General features: G+C 37.3%; 1 protein-coding gene across 8 annotated transcripts in view; it reads left to right on the top strand.

Moving 5' to 3' along the window:
- Window positions 1-23,011, top strand: part of NLGN4X (neuroligin 4 X-linked) — a 184,381-nt gene extending 161,370 nt beyond the window's left edge. For all 8 annotated transcript variants that reach the window (XM_052773955.1, XM_052773954.1, XM_052773960.1 and 5 more), the window contains 3 exons: window positions 8,512-8,697; window positions 10,600-11,389; window positions 19,277-23,011. In XM_052773955.1, the coding sequence (XP_052629915.1) occupies window positions 8,512-8,697; window positions 10,600-11,389; window positions 19,277-20,126 (1,826 nt within the window). In that variant the 3' untranslated portion in view covers window positions 20,127-23,011. The remainder of the gene's footprint in view (window positions 1-8,511; window positions 8,698-10,599; window positions 11,390-19,276) is intronic.
- The last annotated feature ends 254 nt before the right edge of the window (window positions 23,012-23,265 follow it).

Raw genomic sequence — 23,265 nt, forward strand, 5'->3', positions numbered from 1 at the left:
TCACTACCCTTTATATTTTAAGGTAATCTATTAACTCATATGAAAATGGTAAGCTGAGTTGTCTTCACTACATTTTTCTCTTCACTTACTATATCTTGAGTTAAAATTTAAATGAGTGTTATCTGGAGCTGGATAGGGTAAGTAGCCACAGCAGGCAGAAATTTCTTTTTGTGACCACTACTTTAGAATACCAAGCCATACCACTGCTTGAGGTGCTGAATATTAAAAAATTTGCTTTGACAGTAACACCTGCAAATTTCAAACGATTTTGCAGCTGAAACAAAAGCATTATTGTTTTGTTTTCAGGATGAAGAAGTATCTGTGTAACATTATTTCTGCACAGACCTGTACATGGCCACTCCAGTCCTCCCATTTGTCTTAGTTACTAGATAGCTGTCTCAGACTCTCTCTGTGCAGAGCGAGTCTGTGCAGCAGTGATGCTTACTCAGCTTTGAGTGGGCCATTCATGTGGCAGGAAAAATTCAGCAATGTTTTTCTTTCTGCTAAACATGTGCCAAGGACACCATCACTCCATCTTGCATCCCACCATCTTTGCAGTAAACGGTACTGTTAAAGTTACGCATAGAGTCAGACCAAAAAGGAATATATAGTTATATTGATTCCAACCAAAATTTCATCTAGCCAAGCATCCAGTCTCCAAACACTGTGGGGGATGTTTGGAGACGGTTAGGGAAGGGTGAGCATAGGACAAACTTACATAATAATTCCCTCTAATACTCCTCTATCCTCCAACTATTTATATCTCAGGGACTTCCTGAACCAACTGTGGTCTTTATGTACTCAGTAATCCCCAATGGATTTCATTGCACATTTGAGTACTTTAACATTTGAGTTCAGCAGGTACACTTTTACAGTGGTAAATGTGGTATGTACAGACAAAAGCTATTAGAAAATATGAAGACTCTGCTGTATGCTTGCTGTTTGCTCTTTGCTTTAAAAAGGCCCTACTTTGGCATTTCACAAATGAAAATAGAAAAGACGTGATTATGCTTCGAAGCATAGTCTCTTGTATCTTATTTATATTGCTTATGTCATATTTCTGATCAGATGCTGTACAAATCAATCTTATTTGTGAGAATTTTGCCTGACAAACAAATTGCAGCAGGCTATACAGGTCTGGGCAGCAGTCGTGAAGAGGCATGAAGACAAAAGAAATGTGAAGCCAGACAATGCAGCAGAAGCTTAAAAAGGAGGAGCCAAATAGATCAACATGCACTAGCTTGTTGATTTTGTACAGATTCCCTGATGATTAATTTCTCATGATATCTTGGCTATTCAATGTGTCTTACTAAGTTTGGCATTAGTTTTTACGTAAGGGCTATGTCTCAGAAATTAAATATTTTGGTTTTAAGAAAACCTGTGAAGGGCAAAAGAGGAAGCAAAAGTACTTCATGTGCAGTGAAGAGTGTACCTCATCTCAAGATGCACTTTTAAAATTGATTGTAGTAGCTACTAAAATGTATGATAGAATGAGGTTTAATCTTTTATTATTTACATTTTCCCCTTTAAATGGGGGGGGGGGGGGAATCAAATGTAACTGGTTAACTTTCTGCTTTGTGGTTTTATTTAAATCTCAAAGTCAGTGCAATTTACCAGTACCAAATTGTGTTTGTAATTCTGATACTGTTTTGAACCAGTAAGAAAATACTGGCTTTCACACACCAGATCAACCTTGTCTGTTTCAACTGGGAGATTTTATACTATCTACTGCAGTATAAACTTTTAGAACAAAACCCCCCTGTCCTAAGAGTTATTAGAGTAGTGAAAAATACTCTTCCTTGAGAAAAGGAAATACTTTTTTATTTGTTTGTTTGTTACTATTGAAAAAAATTACTGAAGTACCCCACCTGCAAAAAATCACAACATGGGAATCTTTTGCATTTTTAGCTTTCCTAACTTCCCCTTAAGGTTCCAATAACATAATCTATTACAGCCTGGCATGGACTACAGAGAATGATGTTTGCACCCATGTGACTCTACATATCAAATGGCAAATTTTAAGATTAGAATTAAATAAGCATACAGTAGCTCATATTTAAACTGAGAAAGTAAAAGAAATTAAGTAAATATTTTTTAAAAATATAATGTAGTACAAGTGGTTTTGATCATTGTTACCGCTGTTCCACTCTTCACCTAGAGGAGGCAACTTACTTCCATCACACATGTCTTTGTTACACAAGCTTTCCTTTACACATGGTGTTGATACAGGAGTTCAGATGTTGTTGCTAACCAATGTGGAAGGGATAAGTAAGGAAGCAGTAGAACAAAATCTGAAGGCAGAAGTGTAGCTCAGTGTCTAGTCTCCTGCTTCCACTGCTTTGGGAGCAAACAAACACAAAAAAAGAAAGAAAGGAAGAGGGGGGGAAGAGAGAGAAGGAGAGAGGAAAGAAAGAATAGGAAAAGAAAAGAAAGGCACAAAGCAATGGAGGAACACTCACAGTTGAAATCTAGGCTTTCAGCCAGCCATCAAATTGATTTGATAAGGATTAGGCCCAGGGGCCAAAATATGAAGATAAAGAATGGGCTTTTCCTGCAGTGATGTAATACTGGGTATTACTGTGTGTGAAATGGCAAAGGAAAGTTGTCACAGTATTTTATTTTTTGAATAATTTAAAAAGAATGAGAAATCAGTACATAGGAGTAAAATAAATGCAAATTGCTACAAGATTGCAGTTATCTTGGTGATTGTATTTATCTCTAAGGCTGAAGCCGCAGTTCTCAGGTCATAATTTACTGTATTTAACTTAATGGTGTTGGTTTTTTTTAAATTTGTTTTTGTTTTTTTCCTGAGTGTATGTATTTTAATTATTTTTTCTGTTCTTTTTAAAGTGAATTTAGTATTCATGCCAATAGCTAAGTTAGTAATTCCTGAAAGATAGAACCTCCCTTTTTCTGCACAGCTACTTCAGAGCAAAAAAGAGCAATGAAACATGTTCTCAAATGGAAAAAAATTCCTCTTCGCTTTCTACTGGTTAAATACAGGAAAACTGGAGTGAAGTTAGGGGAGTCATTCAGTTTTTTCATCTCAATAGCAGACAGAGTAGAGTCTGCCCTTTTGCCAGTCTTATCTGTCCTGAGCAACAGGGCCACAAGTGCCTAGAGATGACTTTATTCTCTAGATAGGGACTGATTTCACCTAAACTTGCCAAAAAGGTAGGTGTCGGGTCTAAGCTGGTCATCTACATTTGTCTATTTTCTGCAGAGAAAGAAAATTACTTTGATGGGAATTCAACTAATCCAAAGCTAGATGTCTAAAAAGCTGAAACTACTTTTGGAGGGGGTTTTTGTCTCTCCAGAGCAGTTGTCAGGTTAGTACAAAAAATGTTAGACAAGACACAGTTTTTAGGTGGCTAAAGTTAACAGTGATCCATACATCCTTCCATACGTCCTCTGATCTGGAGCTCTACGTGACACAAAGATGTCAATTATGATTGATGTTGCTTCTTGACAAACTCATGCTATTCTCCTCAAACTATCTATTCAGTGCCCATAAATCACTGCATAACTTTCAGTTGAAAGTGAGACAAGGGGAGAAAGTACCTTTTTCTAAGTATTAGCATAGATTATATTTCAATATCATATTTAGTATAAGTGAAACGCTTTATAGTTGTTAAGCAGCGTACTGAGTTATTCGGATATCTGCACAAAGTCCACAGCTGAAATGTGGCTGCACCTGAGCCTGCTCCTTGCAAATTGAAATTCCATGGTTGGAAGAATATAATTTTGATCCTGAGCATGTCCACACTAGCGTTTTAATTCAGATCAAGAGTGCATTTCCACAGAAAACCTCAGTATTGTCACCACCTCCTTGCACATTGTTTCACATTGCAGAGGGGTTCTGTAAAGTACAGCCTGGACCCTTCCAGGTGAACCTCAGCTGGAAGATGCACGATGTCCACCAGTGCTCATTCACGCAGCCCATGGCACTGGACAAGAGTTAGGCTGTAGTAAAAAACAGCATGTGAAATGGGTACAGTGTGGACTTGAGGTCCAGCTGTTCTGTTCCAGACTCACTCTTGCAGGTCTGCACGGCATGCTAATGTAGGGATGGCCTTCAGCCACAAGACAAGGCTGGAGCTGGACAGAAGTAAACTGTCTGGGTGGATTTTGTAGATATTGGCCCCTGCTATTTGTCACTGTGGGTCCCCACATAAGTTTTTAGTAGTAAAGGGGAAATACCACCACTGGTTTGTTGGGGTTTGTTTAGTCTCTCAGTAAGATTTCTGTGGCATAGTGGGAAAACCAACTCTAAAGATAGACCTAGGGATTTCCTCTTGAGTAAGTGGGATCTAAAGAAGCTCTGTGTGTAGCTTTGTGTCTTCAGTACATTATCAAAACAGTGGAAGTGACAGCATGTAGCTTACGAGTCCATTCATTTTTAAAGGCTGTGGAAAAGGACAATTCCCAGTAATTTCCATTTGTAGCCTTCTTCCTCCTTGACTGTAGCTGATCTAGTAGGTTAAAACTAAAGCATTCATCTAGAATGCTTCCATTAATAGAATCGGAGAAGAATAAATAAAACTGTTATTTCAGAAACCTCAATTTAAAGAAGTACTATTTTTCTCTACATGAAAGAATGTAGAAAAAATGAGGTGCAAGATTAATTACAAGTAATACAGCAAAACAAATTAAGAATGCTTTGTGTTTCCTCTTATAAAACTATGCATTTTAATTTATTTTTAAAGAACATACTGTCATAGGGAAAAGCTGGTCAATTCATGTGTTTTAAATGAAATCAGTATTAAAGCAGTTTATTAATTTATTAATTACATATAACTAGCCAGCAGTCGGTGAGCTATACTTTCAGGATCAATATCAGCAATACAAAAGATAAACTACAACACTACCCACTTAAGAAAGGTTAGTAAACAGTTGCAAATTTCTAAACACCCTTCTATAACTAATCCCCCAAAGTTCTAATCACATACACAAACGCACAGAGCTAGGTGTGCACCAAACCACCCCCAGGCTGCGTGGGTCACCAGCAGCCCCATCGGGGGGAGTGGAAGTTCCCCCATTTTCTGTGTGGGACATACGGTTGTTCCAGCATCAGGTGAGCTCCTGCCACTCCCGACCACCCACTGACCCACATCGGGAAATAAAACACCCCACAAGGCCCCACACACGCCAAGAGGATCCCTGTGTACGAGCCCACGTGGACAGCCCCTGGCTGGGTGCAGGCACCCCACAGGAGGGTGCTCTGTCCAGGCTGGAGGGAGTCTGCGATGTCAGTGGCCACTTCTCGCAATGTCAAACCATGTCCAGCTGCTGCCCTCTTCCCACCTCCCTCTCTCTACTTTTACAAATTGTCATGCGTCTTTTGCCCTTCTTTTCAAGCTGACCTTTGCTTCTGAAGACTCTGATTCCCTGGTTACTACTGAGTCCAGCTGGCGGTTATCTTTTCGTCTGGCACAATAAGTTTGGAGCAAATGTCCCCTAAGACAATTTGGGGTATTTCACTCAACACAGATGGGATGCACTCACATTCCAAATAGCTTTTTCAGCTGTTGCTGTCCATGGCATTTTGCAGTGGGAGAGCCATGTGGTCAACCTTCCAAATCATTATTTAAGGGAAGGCAGATTTGTGAAGTCATGAACTGAATATTACTGTTAATGCATTTCTGTATCATTATGTGGAAAAAAACCCCCACAAACCTCTTTGTTTTCCATATTCAACTATTGCCATTCCTTCTTCTGTTGCATTAGGCTAGTGAGAACTTCCAGGTTCTATCAAAACCCCAACCCAAGAATTTTCAGGTTACAGAATGCCCTTCAAATCGCGCCAAACCGTAAAATGGGAAATACTCTTAACTGCACTTAGGAACATAGGTAAAAGGCACAGAGTATAAATCTCTATCTCAGAAAAAAAGCTGCATTCCTCTTTGTTCGAGATTTTAGAGTGATACATGAAGATACTGTTTTGAAATCTTCACAGTGGTCACAGAAGAAAAAAAAAAATCTCTTAGTGTTGTGTATTTCTGGACAAATAGTTACCCTTGCCTGAATTTCTTGAAATGGCTTTGAACAAATATTTTGATCTGGTATTCAGAGCATGAAAGAAAATATATTCTCATCAAGAAAAGACAGACTTATGAATTCAGTTTGTGTCACGTAGGGCTGACACTTTGCCATGATGATTAGTTTTTAAATTAAGAAAATTTGTTCTTGCAATTAATGAGAATCAGCAGAGAACTGTGGAAACAAAAAATCTTCATTTGTCTAACATCAGATATTCATTGACTGCAGTTTTACTCAGTCACCTTTTAGTAAATTTGGAAAGAATTCAAAATCACAAAGATCAACCAGCTTTAGCTTGATGCTGCTAGAAGAGCTAAAACGTGTTTAGGCTCTGAATATTAATTACCATGCTGCTTTAAAGGTTACAACAGTCACTTTCTCCCAGGGAGGTCATAGTTCTGATTGAATAAAGGCTTAATTATAGAATATTGTAGAATATTGCAGTGAGCTGCAGCAACAAAGCCAGCAAGTGGGTTATTCTTTCTTTGACAGTCCTAAAAAGATAATAAAGGCATGTGAAAAAGAGAAAAACACATCTCTTAAAAAAATTGAGGCAATTATATATTAATAGTGTGTTTGTTTCTTCCCCATTGATACAGAAGAGAAAAAAAGATGTTACTACTGTGCTTGCCATTATTAGAGACTTTTTTATGAGAAAACTGTATCAAATGCTATTTAGCAATAAGGATATGATTCGTATTACTGCAACTGAAGCAACTGTTTTGTGAAAAATACAAGGACTCATCAGACACTTGCTGTCATTAAATACCTATTAATAATTACTAATTAAACATGAAAAAGATTCTTTGAGGTGCAAGGTAATACATTCCATTCAATCATGCCTAACCTTGCATGCAGAAATTTATGCCATCATAACGTAGGCCATATAGCATTCCATATTTAGTTTAGTCCTTCTGTGATCTTGCTTTTAAACCTTGAGGCTGGATTTTGCATCTCATTGTAGGAATTTTACCACAGAAAACAGTACGGTGAAAGTCCAACAGGTGTGAATGTCCAACACATCTGATTTCTTTTTCTTTTCTCTTGCCTTTCCTTCTCTTCCGCTTCCACCATGTTGTGAATCCTTTCCACCTTGTGAATTTTCATTCTTCCTATCACTAAAAAAATAACTACAGCCAGTGCAAAGAGATCTGTTCCCCTCTGCTAAAGCAGGTAAAATGTACTGCAAGGCCTTTTTTTCCCTAGGGACGTCGGGCTTCCCTTGCAGTCCTTCCTAGGAACATGAAGGTCTTGTCACACCAGACTAAGGTGGCTCAAGATTACAGACTGACTCATCTCAAACTGCTCCAGGACTGCAGATCTCCTGAGTCCTGGGGCCCTCTTCTGGCAAGTTTGTCTGAACTGATAATTAGCTTGGAAACACCAGCCAAGTGATTGCCTTGTTTTGTCTTGATAAGCAGCTGTCAGCAGTGCCTAAATCAGTAATGTCCATCTGAAAACTTCCATATGCTGTAAGGTATTTCTAATAGACTTCTGACTTCCATTCATCTGACAGCAAAAGGTCTGTGGGAGTTAAAAAGAGGAGTGTTGAGTACATGGCTCGATGTGGTAATTTGGATGTAGCACAAGGTCTTAACTGTGAATGATAGGCAGCGCAGCTAACTGCAATGTTTCACCTTAGCTGGTTTCAGAAAAACAAAATTAATCTCAGTCCTAGTCTTTCGGTCATTTTGTTCTCAGTTGCAAGACAAGCAGCAAACGTGTCATGCTTTGTTTCTAAAATCTGATAACCACAGTACAGGAACAAAAAATAGCAGCGCAGCTTTCCCTGCAATTTCCAAGGAAAGAGACAAAACCTGATTTGTTCAGATAAAATCTCCCTACCAAAGGCTGAATTGCTGAGGATTTACCTGCTATCTTCCTAACAAATATCCTCTGTGAAATTGGAGTGTAATTTTTTTCCTAGGCTTTTTCCTGTTCCTTTTACTATTTTCTTCATCCTTCTTTTTCTATTTCTGAGTATGTCTATCCATATCACAAGTACAATAATTTAAAGAGCTGTGTACTTCAGGACAATTTTTGTCCATGGCAAGAAGCATTTAAATGAATGTGTTGGGGAGCCTTGTTCTCAGTGGAAGACTGGATATCTCACTTCTTCATTGCACAAAAATGATTTCCTAGGTTTTTGTACCTTACTCACATACAGTTATCAAATGTTTAAAATCTTCAGTCTGTATTGTTGCATTGATATAGAATTATTTCAAAAAGAAAATAATAATTTTTCACAAACGTGACCTCTGCAGTAGGGAAAAACAAACCAAAGCCAAACAGCATACAGAATGAGTTCCACTGCCTGCACTGGAGACATTTAACTAGGACTGTGACCTTTAAAAAAAGAAGAAAAAAAAACCCCAGCAGATGAAAAGATGGGAAGATGTATTGTGAATATGTGGATACCCTGTAGCTAACTCTGTATCTGGTGAACTAAAATTATCTTTTTTTGCCTTATAGGTTTTTTAAGTACTGGGGACCAAGCTGCAAAAGGCAATTATGGATTGCTTGACCAAATCCAAGCTTTACGTTGGATTGAAGAAAATATTGGATCTTTCGGAGGAGACCCAAAAAGAGTTACTATTTTTGGATCTGGGGCAGGAGCTTCCTGTGTCAGTCTCCTGACACTCTCTCACTATTCAGAAGGTAACAATCTTCTGAGCAAAGCACTTTTTTTTTAGACATTATAGTGTAACGAAAATGGCCATATTGAGTAGGCTGAATTAGAATTACATGAGGTCTATAATTTTTGTAAAATACCTACTAGCTAGTGTTCTGGGTTTGTATTAGTCAAAATAAATATTTTTATATGAAGAATTAAATGCTATTATAGCAGAAATTTCATGCAACAAATGCCATAGGCAATATACTTTTTCTAGCTGTATCAACAGTCGCCACTGGCTCTTCTATCAAAGAATTTGCCGTAATTAAAATAGAGAAGGGCAGTGACCTTCATTTCTTACAAACTCTTGTCTGCACTTCCAACATGCATTTAGATACTTTCCTTGCTTAATAATAACATAACTCAACCTTATTAAAAAATGTATTTAACTCCCATAAGTACTCTGTGATCCCACACAGAGTTTTTAAGATTTTGGTAACTGTTTGAGCTGTGGGATTTCTACCCTCAACACCTCACCCCCCACTCCCCACCTGCCCCCCCCTCAAAAAGAAAACCCAACAAGAATCTACAGCACCAGTACTGAACCATAGATATTCCTGGTGATAAGACCAAATCTACAAAGAATTTATAAAAGAAGACAAGACTAAAATATCTATTGTATTTATAACTGCATGCTACTTCTACCCCATTAAAATAGACAGAAATCTCTGACAGAAGGCTAAGCCCTAGCAAGCAGTTGCAGTAGGGTGGCTGGTAAATACACCCTACTTGGAAATACATAGAATTATGCCTGACAATTCAGTCTATTGATACAAATAGGGTGCAGTGAGTAACTGTTGAGTAAGCCATGCCAAAATCAAGCAGATGGAACCATGAAAAACTTAAGTAATCGCATCATTGAAATTTTGTAGTGTGTGCGGTAGGTAATCATCACAAAGGTGTATCAGCCACAGCCAGTTTTCCCATAAATGCTTCAAGGTCTTTAACTGGTTTTGGAGCTGTTGCTGTCTTTGACATTTCAAGAGCTTGACAGTAGAAGCCATGTGCAGAAGAGGCCCAGGCATTTTAGTTTAAGTAGAAACCAGGCCATTTTAGTGATCTTACCAGGAAAAAACAGATGGGGCAGATTCACCAGTAAGCTCCAGTTGCTTTTCAGTGCTCTGACACAAAGAAGCTCTTCAGACTGGGTCTTTCATCTCTCTTTATATTAGTACATAGAAAACAACCAGAAAGCACTATTGAATCTCTTACTCTCTTCCGAAAAACATAAATATATTTTAATTCAACATATAGGCAGTGCTAACACACACGCACACAAAAAATAATAATAATAATTAAAAAAAAAAAAGGTAGAGAAAAAATTATGTCAGAGTAGAAGACTCAACCTATTAAATTGATTTTAGCAGGGCAGATTTTTTCAAATTATATGATGCATGGCTTCTGTGACGGAAATGAGAGTGTGTAATTTTCATTTGACCTTTAAACTACTGAAGAGCACATTTATGAGACTCATTTACATGGTGAAGAGGATATGATTGCTTGTAGCTGCCACTCCTTTAAAGAAATTTTTACAGGACTACCACTGTGCTAAAGCCAAGGGACTTCCATTAAAGATGCAAGAAAACTGCAGTACAAGCATGAGTTTTGTTCTTGAAACAGTAACCTGAAACCTTCATGCTTTTTGTGTGTAAGCATCAAGAACAAGAGAGGTTTCAATTAGTAGCCTATTAGAGATACTATAAAAAGGGAGGAGTGAGTAGATTATATGGAAATTGAATTGAAATTTATTTGAAATTTAGGTATATGCATCCTTTAGTTATTGTATAATCAAAGCTTTCTTCACTTAGTGAAAGCTGCTTTTAATTTTTTTTTTATTTTTTTGAAATATATAATTGGATTTGCATTTAAAAAATTTGCACCTGCAGGTTTGTTCCAAAAGGCAATCATACAGAGTGGAACAGCCCTGTCCAGCTGGGCAGTGAACTATCAGCCTGCCAAGTACACTCGGATATTGGCAGATAAAGTGGGCTGCGACATGCTGGATACCACTGATTTGGTTGAATGTCTTCGAAATAAGAATTACAAAGAACTCATTCAACAGACCATCACTCCAGCCACGTACCACATTGCCTTTGGGCCTGTGATAGATGGAGATGTGATTCCAGATGACCCTCAGATTCTCATGGAGCAAGGGGAATTCCTTAACTATGATATAATGCTGGGCGTGAATCAAGGGGAAGGTTTAAAATTTGTGGACGGCATTGTAGACAATGAAGATGGTGTTTCCCCCAATGATTTTGACTTCTCCGTCTCCAATTTTGTGGACAATCTGTATGGTTATCCAGAAGGGAAAGATACACTGAGAGAGACCATTAAATTCATGTACACCGATTGGGCAGACAAAGAAAACCCTGAAACAAGACGGAAGACCCTGGTTGCTCTTTTTACAGACCACCAGTGGGTTGCTCCAGCTGTTGCTACCGCTGATCTGCATGCCCAGTATGGATCTCCAACATATTTCTATGCATTTTATCACCATTGCCAAAGTGAAATGAAACCCAGCTGGGCTGATTCAGCTCATGGTGATGAAGTCCCTTATGTGTTTGGGATTCCTATGATTGGCCCCACAGAACTGTTCAACTGCAACTTTTCCAAGAATGATGTCATGCTCAGTGCGGTAGTTATGACGTACTGGACTAACTTTGCCAAAACTGGGTAAGTTTGACCCCCAGCATTCCTTTTTGTTGATAGCATACTTCTAAAATAGTCAGTATCCCATTGCAGTGGCTTCAAACCCTGATCTTGCAGTAGTATTACAGCACTATTTGCGTAAGACAGAGGGTAACTGGGGCTTATTCATATTTAATAGATTTTCAATTAGTGTGTTCCCTCAAACTATTTTCTTTCAGTAGCTCAGTGAGAATAATAATGCACTGTATTTTTGATTCAAAAAATAGGGCAATTATTAAGACAAAGCATGTCTCAGAGAAAAGGCAGCTCACTAAGATACTGAAAAATCAGAAGCAACATGTCTGCTACTCGAGGAAGGAACTGTCAGGCAGATAGCACTTATCTGCTACAAAAGAAAGGAAGTTCTTGTTTTTAGCGACCTTCACAGGGATGGGGACTCAGGGAGGAATTGGAACAGAAAGGCAGACACTGGAAAGATTTTTCCCTCTGAGTGCTATAATAGCAATAATAAGTACTTGACTGGAATGAAGAAGAGACTCAGATACAAATTTTCCTTTGAGAAGGTTAAAAATTTAAATTAATTCTGCTTACGAAACAAAGACATCAATGTTTTGCTGAAATAGAGTGGTAAACATCAAGGAAAGAACCCTCAAAGCAGCTTAATCTGTGAGTGCTATTAATAATTTCTGTCCTCTTCCTATAGCATTCCTTTAAAGAGTATTGCAGTGTTTTACTTGAGCAGCAAGGGCTTTTTTGTTAACCTTGAGTCTCCAGTACTGAATTAAAACAAAGATACTTGTGGCACAAAAGAGCTGTAAATCTTTCCAATGAATGTTTAATGGCAGGATTGGGCTCTGGAAACTGCAGCTTTACTGCACTGCAGTGAATGGTATGCAGCTATATAAGAAAAATTCAGAGATGCCTAGTGCGAAACACTCAGAGGCTTCAGCAGCTCTTGCAGTCTTTAATGAATCCAAATGACGTTCAACGGAGGGAGATTTTGCAGTCTTAACAAAAACCTCAAGCATGAATTGAGTAAAAAACAATCAAATGCTTCAGGATAATTTACAGAAAAGAAAGCTTTTGTTGCACTGCACTTTAGGCAAACAGGTACTTTTGCATGCAGAAATCCCACAGTACTGCAATAATAGTGAATGAACTGTGGAATATTTAGATGTATTTGGCAACAAGAAGTCATCAGTACTAGGGTGGGCAAACTTTGGGATTAAAGCTTGGTTTATGGACAGAGAATGCCACATGCTGGCTGTACCGCACACTCAGAGAGTGTTTATACCATCAGTCTGTCTTTATTTTTATAGATGAAGTACCACATATACATAGAGGACTCCAGATCCTCACAAATATACATCATTGGAATTATTATGGAGATGCAAGTTCTCTACAGTCTCACTAGTATTTACAATTACTTTATGACTATTCCCTGTAGACTAAGAAGTCATATTTAAGAAATTTTTTAAGGCTGACAGGAGCATGTCCCAGTCCCAGCTGCCACCATTACTCAGAATTGCAAGCACTTTCCAGCTGTTGCTACTTGAAAGCTAATTTCAGCAGGCTATACATGCCATCACCCAGTTCTCTGGTTATAAACCCATTGTTATACTACACCTAAAGACACAACAGGTGCTTTGGGAGAGCCATTAGTCATTTCTGAAACTTCAGCATTGCTGATGAGACAGGAATGGGCTATATCTTCTATTACAAACTTGCCCCTTTATAGACTGTCTGAAAGGTATGTCATTAAAAATAACCTCTAGCTGTAAAATTTCAGTTTTTACAATGAAGGGAAAAGAACAACACAAGATGCATTACCTTGCTGTTTTTTTTCTTTGTTTATATAAACAATGATTAATTGTTCTGGATAGTACAAGAGAATATTTGGAGGAAAATAATATTTTAAGATTACATTTGCTCTGCATGTCTGATGTCCCCAGTGGAAAAGGGAAGGTTGTAGCACCTCAAGCCCAAAGAAACAGGGGATGTATCTGGGGTGACTATTCTCCTCTCTACCCTCCCACATGCAATCTGGAATCCATGTGTCCACTCAGGTCCTCCAACTCTCAAAAAATTGATAAGGTTCAAGACTGCATTGTTGGGTGCTTTGTTTGGGGTTTTTTTTTTCCCCACCCTTTTTTAAATTGATCATTTCCCATCCTTATTCTGATAGAACTTGGTTTGCTTTGTGTTTGTACCCATGGCAACACATATGAAAAACCTGTTAACTGAAAGATTTTATTATTCCATGTTTCCCTGTAGGTGATCCTCAAACATTAAAACTGCAGATTTATTTATTTAATTTTAATGTCTCTGAGACTTTTCCAGTCTTGATGACTCTCCCACAGAGGCTGCATCCAGGTACTTATTGTGTAATTACAGCTCAGGTGGTGCATCGTTCTGATGGACTGTGCTGGGCTTTTGACCCACAGGCCACCCGCTGCTAAAAACCACCCATTGTTTAATGGGCCTACTGCCAAGGCTGGGTTGGGAGGGCAGGTCAATCTTGTAAAATCACTAAGTGTCAAAGACACAGTACAAGGCACAGTGCTTTTATTGTGTTTTACTTCGAAGTCAGTTACTGAAGCTAGCAAATAGGAGGTGACAATTAAAGTGTTTAATGACAGATGAATCGTGCTTGAAATGAATACCTGGAAGTTGCGTTTTGCTAATCCTCCATTTTCTACCTTGCTATGATTTTTTTTTTTTTTTATTGCATTAACAGTCATTTTGGCCTTTTCAAAACTATGTTTCTAACGTGCCTTAGAAATAGGAAAGCAATTTGTTACAGAGTAGGTGTGAGAAACTACATTTGGGATACAAAAATGACATGAAAATACAGCTTCTGATTCCACTATGTGCAAAATTATATGTGAGAGCTTCATTAAGAGGTGCATTTAAAGCTTCAGTCTGCTGCCAGTAGTACTATCCTAACTGTAATGGTAATTTTATGTGCTCAAATGTTCTGTTAGTTAGGGCCATGTCACATCCTTTGCAGATACATTAACAGGAGGAGAGTGAACGACATGAGGGGACGTGTGCCAGTCCTTCACAGATACTCTGACAGCTACACTCTTGTGAAGAAGGATTTGAAGTTTCATAGAGTAGATACGAAGCCATACTTTCATAAGAGGCATCTATTGGGTTTCTAAAAATTACCCTCTTTTGAGGAGTTACAATACTCTATTTTTGCTCCCATTCATCCAGCTCTACCTAAGTCGGTGATGGGAAAGATAAAGGCCTAAAGGATATATCCTTGTTTTCTTTGTAATTCAGATAAATACTCCTGAATTATTTTACTACCATTGATTCTGAAGCAAAAACCTAAATGAGTTATGAAGGATATCTATGTTTTATATTCAGTTTGGCTTTCCAATAGAAGACACAATTAAACTTACAGTGATTAAAGTGTATTTTCAAATCAATTCTCTGTGAACTCCTTTATGAGGCTGTTGCATTTCTTTTTGATATTTTTGTCTGAAGAAATAACTGTCTCCAATGGCCAATCTGTGTTAGTCAAACATAACAGTGTACTTATGGTTTGCTTTCCTTAGTAGTTATAATAGCTGACTGGGAGCATGGCAACAGTGGGACCTGGTGATAATTGAGGAAAGGAGGTAAGGGAAAATATGCTTGTGTACCAGTGCTTCAGGCAGGAACGGCTATACCATTGTTAATGTTGTGACACCATGAAAAATCAGTGGAAGCATGAAGAAATGCCACACAGTTTTTCTCTCTCTTTTTTTTTCCATATGGAAAAAAGAGGACTGCTGAAACAAAATAAATGATCAAGGGGCCTTTCAGTGTCTTGGAGACAGATTCAATATGTAACTGTTAAGACATTTTGCTTTCCAATGAAGTTAGAGAATGACACAGAAGAATAAAACACTTTAAGTGCGTTAACATAACAGTTCCATTGTCCTGAGTGATAGTTAATGCTGTTGCAGAAATAGTTAAAAAATGAATGGTATTTCAACATGTTATATGGAATTCAGGATAAGAGAAAACTTCTTAAGATTCCCCATCATTCTTCCCATGCCAGTATCACCAAATATGAAATACTCATATGCCCTCCAGGTCAGCTACTGATTCACCTTGTGAACAGGAATGTGTGTTGCTCTGCAGTCAGCATCCATCGCAGACACATTTACTTTATATTACCTGAGAAAAAAAATCAATGCTTTGAATGTACATTTGTAGCCCATGAGGTGTGAATTAAATGACAATAAACAGCAACATGATAAATTGAGCAAAATCAGTGCAGACTGAAAGTGGGGAAAAAAAGTGATAGGTGAAATCAGATGATTCTGCACATTAATAAAAAAATACCTTAGTTAAGACAAGACAGACCATCATATGACCTTCTGTCATATGGAAGACAAGTTCAGGCATTTCATGATGGGGCTATTTTTTGATGGAGACGCTGTTTAAATTGAATTCTAGAGGTGGTGAAAATAAATAATCAGAGCAAAATGAACAACAATAATCATCAATTTTGTTCTAGCAATAGAATGAAGCAAAAAAGGTCTCCCTCCCGACTAGTAGGTTTGGGAAACAAGTTATCTAGTACCTATGAGAGCCATTACTGGAAGAAGTACAGAACCGAAAATACATTATTCAGATGACATTTTTATCATCATGATTGCAGTGTGTGTTTAAAGGAAGGTTTTCTAGCGGCCTTTTGTTCCATAATTACACACTTGAGCCTCAAGAATGTCCACAAACATAAAGGTGATATGAGAGGCTAAAAAAAGCAAAAGGAAATTTGAAGGTAAAGTAACAGATCAAAACATTTGTCAAACAGCTGATTCGACAGAAGAAATGATTGTATGTATATCTATATTTTATGCCTATCTGTAATACTGGAAAAGTGTTCATAATAGGATAAACTGCCCAACTACCCAAGAAAAAGACTTAACGTCATAAGTTTTGTAACCTTACGATACTATGAATTGTCTCCAATGTACATAGGAGGAGGGCCAAGGAAAGTAAAAATCCTCTTATTTATATCCACTGAATATTTTTGGTAAATTATCATTAGTCTGTAAAACCTAGATCCATGCATTAATAGATCCTCTATTTAGGACTGGACTTAGTTATTCCATTTTTTGGTGAAAAAAGAATCATTTAGATACCTAACCTCCAAATTCAGAGAGAATATTCAGACCGTGTATTCAGTTATTAAGTGATCAACCCTGGAGTAGATGCCAATGGTAGCGTTCTGATACCCTCAGCAAAAAAAATGACTTGTCTGTAGGACTGGCTGATTTTTTTTTCTGTTCCTTGTTTCAATGGACAGCTTCGTGCCCACACACAGCCATGTAAACAAATCCTGAAATACAAGACTAGCCTCATGTATTGTAATTTTCTCTCTTGTGTTTGGAGGAGGTGGCAGCATAATTGCCTATTCTTAATAGGTATAGTTAAAAAGGAGAGATGGAGGTAGAGAATGGAATAAGGGGAAAGGAAAGGGAGGTTGATATGTACTTGTTTTGTAGGCTGTTTGTAGGGGAAGGGAATGCTAATTTAAAAAATGTTTAGTTGCTAAAATCATCATCTGCTGTCATTTTTATAGGGCCAATAAAAAAAAAAAAGAATTTTAAAATAGTGCATGTCCAGCTTGGCTCATTGAAATGAGTGCTCAGCTTCTTCATCTCCTGTACTGTGTATCAAGCGCAACTCGTTTACATGAGCTAGCTTAATTTATACATTTTCTGTAGGACCCTCTCCAGAGTCTTTTGTGCTGTGAATCAGAACAGCAAGTGGAGAGAACACAAGATGGATTTTGTGCTGTAACTCTTGCAGGATTTTGAGCTTCTGACAAGAAAAATGCTTTGCATTTTGATAATCTTGCTGATTTTTAATTTGCTTTAGAATTTATGTATTGAACCCTAAAGTACTGTAGTAGCAGATATATTGAATTGGGCCAATATCTTCTTGTCTGGATTTGCCAAATCTTTCAGTCTGTTCTTTAAAAACAAAAGAAATACTTATTTCCTTCTTGAACGCATGTTAGAATCCTTCAAAGTAACAGCATACTTCTGCTGCTGTACTACCTGGAAGTGGATATTACTCCTCTAGCTTCAACTAGGATGAACAATTACTAAGCAATTATCTTTTTGTTCAGAATTAATACAATTTGGCTAGCTATTACTACATAAAATGAAAAATAAATTGATAAATAGATAGATAGATAGATAAATGAAATAGCCACAGTTCTGGAACCCCTAGTTTATATCTGATTGAGATGGGAAAGATTTGATACAGTATAATATAAAAAAAACCCCAAAACCAAAGCACCCAAAAAACCCACAAACAGATAAAACCACAAGCATAAGTAAACCAAAGTACCAGAATTATATAGAAAAAGAATTCTTCCTTTCACTCAAAAAAAGGTAAGATAAATTGTTTCAGGTAAACAGATGAATAAAGGAATCATAAGATTATTAAAGTCAAATTACCAGTCTGGTTTAAGAACTAAGGACTAGCTCTTTATGAACAGCAAAGGAATGCTAAACTAGGCAATCATGTTCTTGAGCTTTTGAAAATGGAAAAAGAAAACAACTAAGATGCTTTAAAATCTGTAGTGGTGGGTCTTGGTATTCCCGTAACATACATAACAGTACATTGGAAGAAAAGGAAAACATTAGAATAATTTTCTCAGGAAATAAACTAATGCATATGGGAATGGAAAGCAGAATGGAAAGTTCTCAGGGTAATGCATAGAAAATGAATCACGTACTCTCAGTATAATATATCACAGAGTCCCAGGAAATATTCTTTGCTGCAAAAGAGGATTCAAACTTATGCACAGCAAAATATTAAGTTCAGTATTAGTAATTTTAAATTTCTGTGTTTTTTCATGCCAAAAGGAAGTCATATTTATGTAAAGTTTACCAAAATTATAAGGATACATAGATATTAACCACATTTAAATGCATTTTGTGCCATTGGTTTGTCTTTATTCTGAACCTATAAGAAGAAAAGAAAAAAGAAAATATGGGAAAAGCATAATATCATTAAATATTTGGGTTACCAGTTTTGAAATTATCTCTCATTAGTGTACTGCTCTTATCTCTACTACTACTTAACTACTATAAGACTTGTTGATCTCAGCTAATATATTTCTCATCCCTACAAACTGGGACAGAATTAAGGCTCACTGTCCTACGGACATTAAAAGTAGTTATTTAGTAGCAATGAGCACATGGAACTTTCAAGTAGTAATCTGCTAATGCAAACGATGGAAAGATTTGCGACATACAAATACTTCAAAGGCTTTTCCCTAAAGCAGATATTTGAACAAAGAGGGACTAATAGCTCAGTAAAGGAACACATAGAGGAATAGTTCCTGGTTACATGTATTAGCCCTGCTGCTTCATGTTTTGAAGTTTTTTATGTAATATACACAGCTGGTGTAAAGTCTTATGGTCACTCGGACTTCCAACGTTGCCATGGGGATTAGATGCCCATAGTTACTACTTAGAGCAGTGGAAATAGTAGCAGCTTAAATGAGAAAGTTAATGTCAAACCTTGAGAAGAGCTGAACCTACAATTTCCTATGGGGAAAGGTAGGTAGTACCTCTCTTACGACAGCTTTGGAGTATGATGCTGAATCACAGAACTTTAGATGAGCTTTTGGGAGCCGAAACACAACCCTTTCTCCGATTTCATGTAAAAAAACATTACAATGTCTGAGATGCACTGTACAGTAAGTAATTTTTCTTTTGTTTATTTATTAACATCTGTTTTTAAGTTACGGAGGTTTTCTTAGCTTCTGTTTTTAGGTTATGTTAATTATCAGATAAACCGTTAACTAAAGGATGGGGGGGGTGTGTTTTTTGCTTTTGTTTGTTTTTTTTTTAATGACTATAATACTGCCTGTTTTTATTTTTGTAGAGATCCAAACCAGCCTGTTCCACAGGACACAAAGTTTATCCACACAAAACCCAACCGCTTTGAAGAAGTTGCCTGGTCCAAATACAATCCTAAAGACCAGCTTTATCTGCATATTGGCCTGAAACCCCGAGTTCGTGATCACTACCGAGCAACAAAAGTTGCTTTCTGGTTGGAGCTCGTACCGCACCTTCATAACCTGAATGAAATATTTCAGTATGTTTCCACAACAACTAAAGTCCCCCCTCCTGACATGACATCATTTCCCTACGTGACGCGTCGTTCTCCTGGTAAATTGTGGCCGGCCACCAAACGCCCAGCAATGACACCTGCCAACAATCCCAAACATTCAAAAGACACCCATAAAACGGCTCCGGAGGATACGACAGTTCTGATAGAAAACAAGCGAGATTACTCCACAGAGCTGAGCGTCACCATTGCTGTGGGGGCATCCTTGCTGTTCCTCAATATTTTAGCTTTTGCTGCGTTATATTACAAGAAGGACAAGCGGCGTCATGAGACTCACAGGCGCCCTAGTCCCCAGAGGAACACAACCAATGATATCGCGCACATACAAAATGAAGAGATTATGTCGTTGCAGATGAAACAGCTAGAACATGACCACGAGTGTGAATCACTGCAGGCCCATGACACACTGAGACTAACCTGTCCGCCTGACTACACGCTTACGTTGAGAAGGTCCCCAGACGACATCCCGCTAATGACACCCAACACCATAACCATGATTCCAAATACATTAACAGGAATGCAGCCTTTGCATACTTTCAACACCTTCAGTGGAGGACAAAACAGTACAAATTTGCCCCATGGACATTCGACCACTAGGGTATAGCTCAGCCCTTCCCCCTCTACCCTCACAAGCCACTTGGAAGAAAGAAAAAACAAAAAACAAAAAAAGAAGAGGAAAAAGTTATAATACCATCCATTGAACACCTTGTCAAAATCTAAAGTAAAAACAAGTAAAAGAGAAGGACAGTCATTATTTTCTTACTGATCCTTCCTACAGAAACTCTGATGTTAAAGATCAACTACAAACCCTGTGAAATGTGAAAAGTGTACATTGCTGTTACGATACTGCTTTAAGATCTCAGCCACTTTGATTGAAAGTTGAGGCCAGAAGAAGTCACTTAAAATGGTGTTTTGAGTGTAACAAGCAAAGCAGAGTCTTCTGGAACACAGAGCCAGTGACTGTACAGGTGTTTTGTTTTTTTTTTTAATAAATAAAATAATAAAAAAAATTCTTTATGTGCCATACCATGAATGGCCCTTGTTAAAACAAAGACATCACCATGGGCTTTTACCCAGCATATGAAGCTGTAATCCAGATGGGGGAAATAGAATTTTATTATTAAAAACAAAAATGAAAAAAAAGAGGAGGACTGACTATGCAGTAAAATACGTATAGTTCTGTGCAAAGAGATGACTTGCCAGCCTGAACTATATTTAAAGGAACTTTGTAAAAATGTACATAGCTGTGAGTTTAAAAACAAACAAACAAAAAAAGAAGCTTTTATTGATGTTTTCAGTTTGAAAAGAGCTTTTAGAAAGATTGTGCATTCGGTTGTGACCTATGTGTATATACATTAGTCATATCACCTCTGTTTCCTCCAAGCCCAAAGGAGGAATTTCTTCTTAATTACTAGTGGTAAACAAAAACCATGAGTTTTTTCTAACATGTTTCATTTATATGAGGCCATGGTGTCATGCAGAGGATACAGTTGTCTGTGTGACCTGCGTATTTTCTCTTACAGGTTACACTAGTGCATGTTAAAGTATTCATAGGAGATTGTTGTTCTTTTCTGAAACTTTTTTTTTCTATAATTTAATTTTGTGTTAGCCTTTGTTAAATTGCAACACAGCAATGGATTGGAAAATGGAGAAAAAAGAAAAACACAAAAGAAAATAACTACTATTTTAAGCTTGTTGAACTGAACCAAGAAACATCCAATAATATATATTCAGAGTCCAGTTTGTAGTTCTTGGTTATTGTGATACATTAGGAAGAGTTTTGTGCCCTGACAAAGCAAAGAAAGCCTGTGTTTTGGTCAGCCTTTTCTGAGGAAAACTAGCTCTGTATTCACCAGCAGTTGCAGTGGAATCTCAGCTGAGAAAGCACCTTCTTAGCTTTGCTAAACAAAATAAAACTACAATTTGAAAGTGGGGAAATGGTGGGTTGGTTGGCTGGCTGTTCTTCAAAGTGTTCAGAAATGATCAGTGTGTAAAGAACTTCTCTGCCCAGTGTCCTGTTTTGTGCTTGAGAGCATACCTGTCAGAAAATACTTTTTTTGCTGATTTTTTACACAGCAGTCCCATAGTCTGTGAACATTATGGAGAGAGACACAGAGATGTCATGAGCTGTTCTGCATCTGAATAATACTGAAAATCCCAGAGTGCATCACTCTCAGGAAGGGCAAAATTCTTAGCCGATTATTCCCTTCTTCCCTTCCTTCAGTAGGAAACCAGGGGCCAGGCAGAGCTATCAAACAAAGGAACTTAGCAGTTTGATTCAAACAACTGATTTGAATGTGAAAAGCTAGGAATAAGTTATCGCAGATGAAGATTGCTTTATATTTTGTCTTTGAAAGTTACTCCATCATTGAGAGATAGTAACCAAAGATATTTGAACAAATTCATCTGCACTTGAACGTGATTATCCCAGATGTATTTTTTATTGTTAATTCACAACTAAGCTACATCAATATCATATGTCCCATAAGTATCTAACACAAGATGCCTTGTACTTCTTCTTGTTTTCTATGCTTTTTGTTTTCTAATAAAATGTCTCGGAATAGTCACCCCTACAAATAAAATCAAAGACAAGGTGATTCCCTGAGGTCTATTCAACTGCACAACTCCTTGTTGTAGCAGGCAGTAAAAAAGATTCTGAAGGAAAGAAATAAAAAGAAAGTTAATGACGTGATAAAAATGCAACATGTGGCTGATATAATCCTTTATCTGTAATAAATGTGCTATAAACCTGACCTGGATGCTCAGGTTGGAATGTGACAAAGCAACAACCCCAAAGTACAGCTAGTAGCAAATGGAAAACTGGTTTTTTTTTCACTGATCCATCACATAATGTTGATTAATGCTGACTCTATACCAGGCCATTTCCACCACCTATGTAATGCCTCAGCTGAGATGCAGCAGTTCATAACTCTTAAAAAAAGGTTTAAAAAAGAAAAAAAAAAAGAAAAAAAAAGAAAAAAGTAAAAAAAGGTAATGATGCTTGGCATCCTAATCAGTTGGGTATGTTTGTAATGTGAATTACAGTATTTGTTTAGTACTTCCAATTGTCTTCTGCTAGCAATATGTACAGTACTGTGTCAGGCTTGTGACATTTGGGTAAAAAAAAAGTTCCTGTAAGTGAATGATTTTAGCTTTTAAAAGGAATTACAATCAAGTTGATTTAATAATTTGATACATCTGGACTGATGTATGATTTATAGAGGGAACAGATTTATAGGGTCTTCATAGAATTCTATAACAATGATATCAAAATATACTTTGCAAACTGTAAAAGAAAAACAAAAGTACTTTCCCAGGCTTATATTCTTGACCTTAAGAGGCACACAGGGTTTAATGGTTTCTTCTGTTATTGTTTTGCAATTTTTTGTTTTTTGCCTTAAGTAATGATAGAAGATATATATGGCTGGACACATATGTATAAACTTTTCAGCAGCATTTTTAATAATAAAATATCACAGTATTTTCTAATGCTTTGTGCAAAGAACTACGTGTTCATCCTTTTGTGTAGAAAGTCTTTCAGAGGTGTGTTTTCTGCCCCATCTCCATTTCATTATGTAATGTAAACAATGCCTTGATACACAGTACAAAAATATTAAAGTAACAGAGGTTGCACTTTTAAGTTAGCATTGAGTTTTCATGGCTTTTGTAGTTCTATAAGCCTGCCAGTAAAAGGAAAAAAACTCAGACAATGAAGATATAAGAGAATAAGCTCCATATATTTA

Source organism: Harpia harpyja, chromosome 22, assembly GCF_026419915.1.
Source record: "Harpia harpyja isolate bHarHar1 chromosome 22, bHarHar1 primary haplotype, whole genome shotgun sequence".
Classification (NCBI taxonomy): domain Eukaryota; kingdom Metazoa; phylum Chordata; class Aves; order Accipitriformes; family Accipitridae; genus Harpia; species Harpia harpyja.